Here is an 11,332-nt window from a genome sequence, read left to right as displayed (position 1 = left end):
AAGGTGACTAATTTTGTATTGGCGTAACTACTAATGCGATCTGTGAACGGGTGCATGAATTAACTAGCGTGGTATTCTGACTACCTTCCTTTTTAAATTTAACAGCGCTGGCATCACAGAGTGCTCGTAATAACCAAAACTTAACATTACGTTTAGAATTTCGCTCGTGAAAGGTGCAATGGAACAACATTAAGTTTTGTTTTAAATTAGGTAAAAGTCCACAGACACTTTTAAAATGATACAAACTGTTTACGGTAGTGAAGAAATGAGTCTTAAAAACGTTTATAAGTGGTATGTAAGGTTTCGTGATGGTAGAGAGAGCATTGAAGATGGTCCACGTCCAGGAGTATCATCGACAGTTCGAGTAGAAGAAAATGTCCAAAAAGTGGCTGAAATTCTTCGAAATGATCATTGTGCTTCTACCAGTTTAATTAAGGAGTTCACTGGAATTCCTGAAACAACTGTGTATCGCATTCTAACTGAAAATCTGGGCAAAAAGATCTGTTGTCGCTTTGTGCCCTATTCACTCACTGACGATCAAAAAGATTGCAGAGTGGAATACTGTAGAGACATAAAAAGATCGGCCGCTAGGGATCCAGACTTCATGTCTTGCATCGTAACAGGTGATGAAACATGGTGTTTTCAGTATTTCGAGTGATTTCATCGTTTAGACACGATTTCAGATATCCAGAGGGCTACGACCACGATTCTGCAGGCAATTTCAAAGGTTGAGTATCAGCGTTATTTAGAAAGTTTTTCCAACGCTTCCAGTTGTGTATTGACTGGCAGCCTATTTTAAATAAAATTTCATGTAAACTAAAAATAAACAACCTCTTGTATTTTATTTCGCATGAGTCATCTTTCTTGTGGGAGGGACAGTGTGTGGGTGTGTGAAAAATGAAATTACATTTTAAGTGAATGGTATTCTTGTACTCCTCATACCTCAAAACAAAGAAAATTCAATTCTCCCCCCCAAATTCTAACGAGCGAAGGGAAATAAAACCGTGTGTTTCTTCGAAAAGTCTGTAAAAACGTTAATAAAATGATTTAAAATTAATCATCTCGTAGTGTTAGTGAAAAATTTATAAAAATTTAAAAAACAAGTCATCTATGTAACTCTTTGTGTTGCTTTTTTTATTTCTTTTTGTCATTTTTTTGCATTTAATTTTCTTTAAAAAATATATACTGTATATTTTCTGTGTATATACAATTCTCCTTTTGCCCTAAGGTATTCTAGTTCTATTTCTGCTTCCGTTAGTTTCAAAAGGGAATTTCTTTTCTATTTACATACATTATTTATTCATAAGCGAATACAGATATATAAGAAAAAAGATAAGTAAATAAAATATGTAGTATAATATGCATTATATATAAATAATCGCATTTTTATTTTATTTTATAGGATTCTAATAAGTTTATAAACTTCTAAGAATTCGTAATTTCTAAGGAAACTTGCTTATAAATGTATGAAATTACTGTTTTAAAGAAATTAAAAAGATCAGTGTTAAAAAAATACAACAAAATAGAACTTATTTTGTAACATTTTTTTTGTAATGATTTATTTATCAGAGAAAGCTTGAAGGCTTATATATGAGAATATTAGAATAATACACCTGCTATTTGTAGCATGTTAAAAATACCACGCCTGTTTGCGATTCAAACCTTAATCTTACGGATTTTTACTTCCTTGTACGAAATAAAGGTAATCGCGAAAAATTTCCGTTTTCAGATTTAATATCCATTTTGACCATCCCTGAATCCACTTTAAGTAGTTTCGGCGTGACGTCTGTACGTACGTACATATCTCGCATAACTCAAAAACGATTAGCCGTAGAATGTTGAAATTTTGGAGGTAGGACTGTTGTAACATTTAGTTGTGCACCTTCCCTTTTGATTGCAATCGACCGGGCCATAAATGTGTATAAAGTCAAACATCTAAATAAATTTGGATCTTGAACTTTTCCTTAACTACAGTAATAAGCCCTCATTGAGAGCTTTTCGACGATATATTATAAGTGGTACTTATTTTCATTCGGTCTAGAGTTATAGCCAAATAAAATTTTAATTAATTAAATATTTGGATCTTACGAAGAGAAAGCACTCGGTTCGAATCCGACTTCATATACATATATTATTTAAAATTTAAAAAAAATTAAATATATTGATTTATTAATAATTATTAAGTGTAGAGATAAAAAGTCAATTTTAATTTGGAAAAATTAGGATTCTCGTAGTGAAATAATACTTCATTTTAATTAATGAAAAATCAAAAGAAAATTCATTTTTTTCTGTATATTTAAATTTTATTTGTATTATTTAGTTCTATCGCTTCAGAAAATGATTTATCCAGCAAATTTTAATTATCATAAATGACAAATTTGGATGTAAAATACAATTTACTTACCTAAATCGTTTGTAAAAAGGTAAATTTATGTTTTATGTTTGTATAATTAATTATAAAAATTAAGTATAATACAATATAATTTATGTAGATGAATTTATGTTTTAAATATCCCTGAAAGTTTAATAAATACTTGATAAAAGAATCAATTAAATTGGACCAGCAGAATTTAGGATTTAAGTAAATATATGTTCAAAAATAGAGTTATTAGGGATGAATTTACTTTACATGTAAAAAGTTGATATTTTTTTACACAGATTAATATTTTTCGTACATAAATTTTCTAAATTTGTCATTTTAAAAATTATTTTTCTATTTCGGAATTTTTTGGATATTGTTAATGATATTGTAGTAATGGATTTTCCAATCCATTACTATTACCTGAATGAAGTCATTTAAATCGGTGAGTGTTATTACCTTAATCATCTCTTTGAGTACTATGAGCTTAGTACATAGGTGGCTGTAATCTTCTGTAAGCCTGCTGTTAAGTAGAGAATACAATGGGTCTGTTAAACGTCTTGCTTATTAGTTTAATAGAGGTACTTGTATTACAATATATTATGTGTTATTCATTGGTGAGCAGGATATTTACTGTTTACCTATCGTAAAGGAACGACTGAATTTATTAAAAGAAGGTAGAGGTATAAAAAGCATTATTCATTGTTTATAACCAAGTTTATATGCATTAGGGAAAAATTAGAAAAAAAATTAATTATTTAATATTTCTAGATAGAGTTGCCTGAAAAATTATTTTCTAAATGTCTGCCAACAATTTGAATGAAAAACTACCTATATATATATATATATATATATATATATATATATATATATATATTAAGTTCAATAGAGATTTTTTAAAAACCTTGACAAAACTATCCTTCATATTAGAAAGAAATCTTGCACTCTTTTTCAGATATAGAGAACCTAGCTTAATGGTAGTACTTTAGCTAAAGGATAAGCTACTCCATTTCCTTAACGCACATAAAATATTCAAACTGCGTAAATTTATACAGTAGTATACGCTATATTTTAAATTTAAAAAGCTTACCTAGATTTAGTTTTTGTTCATCAAAAGAAAATATGTTTGTGTGTTTTTTTTTACCTTACTTCAATTATTTTATCTTCTTGATAGCAAATTTTAAATATTTTTCTGTTATTAGCAACTCACTTTGTTAAAATATTTATCACGTATCATGTCATATATGAATGAAAAATTAATTTCAAATCTGATTTTATATCAACCGTTCTAACTGTTTTCTTAGGTGATGTCTTATGGATGTTTCGGTTGGATTATATCGGAAATTTTTTTTTTTAACAGAAAATTATTATGGTATAATTATTGGGAATAAAAAGACAAATATAAGTTCACACTTAGGGATAAACTACTTTTTACGTTAAAAAAAAAAAACAAAAAAAAATTACTTCGCATTGAATACAACTACCAAATAAACAAAATACCCCTGGAATATATAAATTAAATTGTTCTGATGGCAAAATGTTATATGTAGGTCAAATGGGACTTAAAAAATACATAACAGTGATTAAAATCGCCTTCTAGCAACATAGCATTTGATAATCATCTCATAGATACTAATCCACCAACATTGACAACACCGTCGATATAGCGCGCGCTCTCTCTCACTCATCCTATCTCTATCTCCCTCTCTCTCACACACACACACGCGCGCGCGAGCGCGCGCAAGAGGAGTGTTAAAATATAAATTATAATTTTAATTTGAACACTCCTCTTGTGTGTGTGTGTGCCGAAGTTTTGCCCATTAGCGCTGTCTAATAGGCGAAAACAGGTACTTACATAGTCCAGTCCTTCATTACCTACCTGTTATTATATGCTATTTGTTTAAAAGTATGATTGAAAAAAGAAGTGCATTCAAGCGTGAAACAGAGTATTGTTATAAAATTTCATACAAAAGAAAATATAAACCGTCAAAGAGTTATGAAAGACTTAAAAGACAGTTTGATGAGGGAACTTTGACAAACATAAGCATCTATAAATAGAGTAAATCTTTGTAAGACGGTCAAAAACGGATTGAGAATGAACTGCACTCTCGCCGTCCGAAAACATCGCTAACACTGAAGAAATGGACGCAGGATTAATACATTTATTCAAAATAATTGTCGAATTGCAGTGCGGATTATTGCTTCTACACTAAGTATCAGTGTCAGCAATGTGGATAACTGTATAAGAAATCAACTTAATTACCCGAAAGTAAGCGCACATTGGATTCTACGAGTGATAACGGAGAAAACAAACAGACATGCCTGCAGGTATCTCACATATTATTAGCACAATATGAAGAAAAGAATGACAAATTTTTACCGTCTATTGTCATTACTGATGAAAATAGGATGTGCTATCTAACCACAGATAGTAAAAGAGTAGCTTCTGAAATGTGGTGCTTTAGGAGAATGTTAAAAAATCAAATGGGTGGATTTAGTGACAAATGTTGTTGCGGCAAGTCGATGAAAAAAGAAGCATTTGGAAAAATATAGTTAAAAGAAGAGACAGACTTGCAGGCCACACATTAAGGCATCCTGGAATAGTCTCTTTAATATTGGAGGGTCAGGTGGAAGGAAAAAATTGTGCAGGAAGGAAACGTTTGGAATATGTAAAACTAATTGTTAGGGATGTAGGATGTAGGGGATATACCGAAATGAAACGACTAGCACTAGATAGGGAATCTTGAAGAGCTGCATCAAACCAGTCAAATGACTGAAGACAAAAAAAGTAAAAGAATTTCGATGTAACGGCGACATCCTTCATTTCCGAAACCGAAAAAAAGCATAGAACTTTTTTTTTTCAACAGGAAAAACTATGGCTTCATTCTTTGGGATTTGCGGGATGTTCTACACATCGTTTTCTAACAATGCTACGCACTAAAAACGTCGAGTGTTACTCAAATTTACTGAAGAGGCTAAATAGTTATCCAAAACAAGAGGAAAAAGTCATTATTTCGTCCGTTTAAAGAATAATAAACGCTCATACAATGGCTACAATCCTTGAATTAAAGTGGACTATTTAATTTTATTCGGGAAGAAATGAAAACTAGTTTTTTAGTCTAATGATTCATCATGAATTTTAGCCATAGCATTGTTACTTAAGAACGGATTTGAATAAATAAGATGTTATTTTCTTTTTTGTAAAACGCTACAATTTTTTGTAATAATATAATTTTAAATAAACCAGAAGTAGCAAAGATATTAACAGTTAAAAAGTTTACATGATCGCCATTTTGAAATGGATTGAGAGATCAGGTTCAATATTTTTATACAAGTAAACCTCAGTATACAAAATTTCAGCTTCATACGATTAACCATTCCTGAGAAATAAACTTTTAAGTTAAAAATGGCGAATAGCCGGTTACTAAACGTTTCCGGACGTATGTTGATAAAAGTTTTTTCTTCAATTCATTGTGGAGAACCATCCCCTGAATTTTTTAAACAGTCTATAAACATCCTATACCGATTGGATGTTCCACGAAGAAACTGAGAAACTTTCAGGACGTTTTACTGACGAAAATAATGAAAAAAGTTCATATAAAAATAGGTCTTGAAACGTTTTGTTTTCTAGTTACAGCTAACGAAAGATTTCAACCGGATTTCAGCTCTTCTAATAAAATGAAGCCCTACCGTAATTTTTATGACTCAAATTAAGGTAGGTGGTTTATTATGTAACTTGAGCTGGGAAATATGATAAAACAGGTCTCAAAACTGTGCTCAAGTTGGTTTTTCAGATATCCAATGTAGACACAAAATTAGGTGTCGAAAAACAAGTTTTATTTTTTTTTTTTAGGTTTGTATACCTTTGTTAAATTATTAATAAATGCGGAAGATTTTGTAAAAAAATTTGTAGAGAATTTAATTCTAAGAAAATTAATGTAAATACAGCCAATAAAAAGTATACAAAAACTATTAAAAATAGTTTTTTTTTTTAAGCAAAGCAGACGAAAACTGGACAGGATATCGTATTATTCTTTTTGTAACTAATAAACATTATTCTTAGTATAGCAGACAAAAAAAAAAAACAAAAAAAAAAAAAAAACATGAATGATAAATGGTAACAGAATAACAAATCTCAGTTAGAACAATTGTTCGAAATTCCCTTCTTCACAATGACAGACCACTCTACACGACGTAAAATATTTCCGGTGGGAAATATTTTAGCCGTAACTCGAAAACAAAGCCTTTCCAGACCTATGTTTGTATGAAGGTTTTTCATTATTTTCACTAGTAGAACATGTCCTGAAAGTTTCTACGTTTCTTCGTGTTACACTTTATATATAAAAATTATTTAATTTTAAAGTAACATGAAAAAAAAAAATAAAAAAATTACCGACAAATGGAAAATTAGAAATAATTCATATTATATAATTTCATCATGATTGGCTTACGGAGCGCCCATGGACACCGCGCCTATGAATTGATCTCACACGTTTAGAACTGAAAAATATTTAGATTTAATTTTCCAGAATAATGTACAAAAATTAAATTAAATTATTAGTTTTCGGACGGCAGGTTATATCATGGTTACTTAGCGATTACCCATTTTTCGGATCGTCTGGAATAAGAAACTATGTTAGAAAGTCGACAGTTACCAAAAAAATATAACTATAAGCTGTCATGAAAAAGATGTTTACATTCTAATTAAAGCAATCGTCTTTTTTTCTTTTAAGTTCGCGATTATTCGCTTACTATAGGTTAAAATATTTTAAAACCACTCGTTGATAGTAACAAGTAGGTTAGTACACTAAACGTCATATAACTTGGCGGGTGACTAGCGCTTTACTGTCATAAAAAATATCTAATCTGGACGCCACATGACTTCCTTTTATGCCTATTAAATTACATTTACACATATTTAAAAGTAAATAAAATATTATTTCACTAATATCTTCTGATTTTTTTCATATTTTTTATTTTCATTGTTATTATTTAATTATTATTTGTTGTAAAACTTTCTTTACAATCACAGGTAACTATTATTAATCAATCAGTATATTTAAATTAAAAAAAAAGTTAAAAAAAGGAAATGAAGTCAAATTCGAACCGATCTGCCTTCCCCTTATAAGAACAAAATACCAATTAATTAAAACGTTATTTGGCTATAATTCTGGAATCAATGAAAATAAGTACCACTTATATCGTTGAAAATCTCTCAATGAGGACTTAATATAGTTAAGAAAAAGTCCAAAATCCAAATGTTTTTAGATTTTAGGCTTTTTTTGGATACCTTTGGTCAAGTGGATTGCAATCATAAGGAAATGTGCCCAAGTAGATGTTACAACAGTCCTAAATCCAAACTTTCAACATCCTACGACTAATCGTTTTTGAGTTATGCGAGGTACATATGTACGTACAGACCTCACGCCGAAATTAATCAAAATGGATTCAGGGATAGTCAAAATGGATATTTCCGTTGAAATCTGAAAACCGAAATTTTTAGCGGTCACAATACTTTCTTTACTTCGTACAAGGAAATAAAAATTGTCGAATGTAATTTAATTATACTTAATAATTATAGAAAAGTAGATTCATTTATCTTTTCTGGGTAAAATATGTAAAAAATTACTTGCGTGAAAGTTTTCATTTTACTTTTATTGGAGTTAATGTAGAAAAAAGTACAGTTTTCCGATGATTCTCAGAATAGTAAAATTTAGAATCCTCCTGAGTTATAATAAGTAAAAAATGATGAAACCAGTTCAAAATATGTTATAATTACAACGTAGTAATGACCTATATAACCCAACTAAAATTTCTTCATTTAAATTCATTGCACAAATTTGCTATTTTGTTTGTTTTACTCATATTATTACATTATACGTTCAATACGTGTGTTGGCTGGAATATTTACGGCTCTAAAATCAAATATTACGTGTTTATATATTATAATACGTAAACAATATTGTTATTTTAGTGTATAATAATATTAAAAGCACGTAAATTTGATTATCTAATTCCAAATTAACTAGAATGAATAACAAAAATATCATTAACAAATCTCTTTTTAACAATATAAAAAAATCTGATGTGGACAACACATAACTTACGCCTATTAAATTACATTTACACATTTTTTTTTTTTAAATGAAAAGTACGTAAAATTTTATTTTATTATAAACTTTCGATATTTTTTATAATTTTGTTGTTATTGAATTATTATTAATTGTAAAAATTTGTTTACAATGAGAGGTTAATAATTAGTCTATTAATAAATCAATATATTTAAATAAAAAAAAAGGAGATGACATCTGATTCGAGCTGATGAGCCTTCCCCTAAGATCCAAATATTTCATTAATTAAACTTTTATTTGGCTATAACTCTGGAACCAATGAAATTAAGTACCACTTTTGATATATCGTTGCAAAGTTCTCAATGAGAGCTTATTACGGCAGTTAAGAAAAATTCCAAAATCCAATTTTTGGGGATTTTGGGCTTTTTTGAATACTTTTGGTTCAGACGATTGCAATCAAAATGGAGGATGCACAACTAGATGATACAGCATTCCTAAATCCAAAATTTCAACATCCTACTGCTAATCGTTTTTGAATTACAGAGATACATACGTATATATGTACGTACACGTACAGACGTCACGTCGAAACTAGTCAAAATGGATTCAGGGATGATAAAAATGGTTATTTTCGTTGAAATCTGAAATTTTTCTCGATCACAATACTTACTTTACATTGTACAAGGAAGTAAAAAATATGAAAAAAATCTGAAGTTACTAGTAAAATAACATTTTATCAATTCTTAATTTTAATTCAAAACTTTCTACAATCAGAGATTGATAATTATTAATAAAACAATATATTTAAATTAAATATATATATATATATATATATATATATATATATATATGTATGCACATGAAGTCGGATTTGAACTGATGGATGCATGGTTACTGATCCGATACGTTCTCATTTACACCACATACCTACTTGAGGGACGTGAAACAAAATTAAAATACAAACTATTATAAAATGTCGATACGAACATCACAAAAAAAATGTGATGCAATATGGTGTACACCACAATGAAATTAATTGTGTAATTGTTCACTTTATTAAAGAAGTGGAGGAGGATAGTATCTAACTTTCAAATGAAATAAATTTAAATGAAGCGCAGCAAAAAATGTATATGTGTAATTTAATAGTGACTTCCTACAAGGAAGTCATATGATGTTCACATCAGATTTTTTCGTATTTATAAAAAACTGTAGTTTTAGCTTTTTCACTGCAATACGTGTACATAATTTGTTTTATGAAAAAATTATATTCCATAAACAGAAACTGTTTTTTCTAATGTAAATTCAAGGTTCCTGAAAAATATTTGATTTGTAGAGATTTTAGATGTATGGAAGTTCGATATATGTGAGTTTGACTGTATTTTATGAATTAAAAAGGCAGTTCTATTATTCAAGTACACAGAGTTTCAACTGAATAATCCTGTAACGTCGTAGCAAATTTGTACAAGTCAATAGTAACAAGCACCATAATTAATTATAACCAGACTGTTTTTGAATGAGAGAACTGTCGTTCTATTCGCGCCTTTTTAATTCATAATTAATTTTTTTTATACAAAATTTTGTCTAAAATTTAAAAATATTGTCTAAATCTAAACAGGATTTTCATTTTATCATTATAATAAAATTTATACGTTTTTATGTTTACCATTATTTATCTTCATTATTTTCTTTAACATTATTACGTATACATTCACTAACTCGCTTATGAATAAACCTTGAAAGTTGTTTTATAGAGTTGAGGTATAAATTAGGAAAGTTGTTGGAACAGAAGGAATGTGGAATTGAAAATGGAACTCTGTTGTATAATATTCCCTGTTTTAACTAGAAAAGAGGAAATTCTTAGGCGTACAACTAATTGCGCGTAGTATCTGTAAAAGTAAAAACAATAACAACCTAAGGAAAGCTTTCAAAACGTAGAAAATGTAAATTGTCAAAAGAGATTTATTCAGACTTTCATTGAACTGTTCTGTTACGTGAAATCTGTTTATTACTTTTTTATTTATTGTTGTTTATTACTTTTTAAATGAAGAATATCAGTCTTTAGATTCTAATTTATATTACAATTTAGTTTTTAAGCCGTAAGGTGTAATCTGTTTTTTCGTAATTTATTTTTTAATGCTTTTTTGTTCCTAAAAGTTTTATTTTCGTAATAAACTAGCTGCGGAGGGCGTGTCTACGGCATGCCTTTGCAGCTAGACCCTTCGGTCGAGTTGAAGCTAGGCGGAGTCTCGGAATGGGATTATTAGGTGTTCAAAATTGATTACCTTTTGTGTAAAAATATTTTTTTTGAACGATGAAAACTAATATAACAAAAGAAATGCAACTCTAGAAATTGATACTAACGAATAGGGATTTTCCGCTAGTGATTAGTACATTCCGGTGCCTACTTTTTGGTTGTAGTTCATTATTTTATGAAGTAAATCCATCACATAAATAAAAAAAATATATTATTAATATATATATGCGATGTATCGATCTATAATAATGTAACAAGTATACACCTGACCACCACGAGATATGAATTAAGGAATCGGGATTTTCCAGTAGTGATCTGTACATTCCGGTGCTAAGCTAAGGGACATGCGCGCGCGCGCGCACACACACAGAGAGAGAGAGAGAGATTGAGCTACATACAAATGCCCTTTAGTAGGATAGGATTAATCCACCGAACACTTTTTTTTTACCACACTTACCGGTTTTTGCATTTAAAATATTAACGGTCTCATTTTTATTTAAAAAATAAAAAAAAGAATTTAAGAAAACTGTTAAAAAGTATTAAAAAAATAGAGTATACATTTTTAGAAGAAATAAACAAAGTTGATTCTTAGTTTGGATAAGAAATATAAGTGCCAAAAGCTACTTTAATTTTGATTGTCCTTTAAGG

The 11,332-nt window shown here is 29.2% G+C and overlaps 1 protein-coding gene across 1 annotated transcript; it reads left to right on the top strand.

The window, feature by feature from the left end:
* Window positions 1-235: 235 nt before the first annotated feature.
* LOC142330672 (protein GVQW3-like) lies at window positions 236-658 on the top strand. The gene has a single exon (XM_075376117.1). The coding sequence runs from the start codon at window positions 236-238 to the stop codon at window positions 656-658; it is 423 nt and encodes a 140-aa protein (XP_075232232.1).
* Window positions 659-11,332: the final 10,674 nt, after the last annotated feature.

This window comes from Lycorma delicatula, chromosome 9, assembly GCF_047948215.1.
Source record: "Lycorma delicatula isolate Av1 chromosome 9, ASM4794821v1, whole genome shotgun sequence".
NCBI classification, from domain to species: domain Eukaryota; kingdom Metazoa; phylum Arthropoda; class Insecta; order Hemiptera; family Fulgoridae; genus Lycorma; species Lycorma delicatula.
The sequence above is the reverse complement of the archived record's forward strand: the minus strand, read 5'-3'. Positions and strand labels throughout refer to the sequence as shown.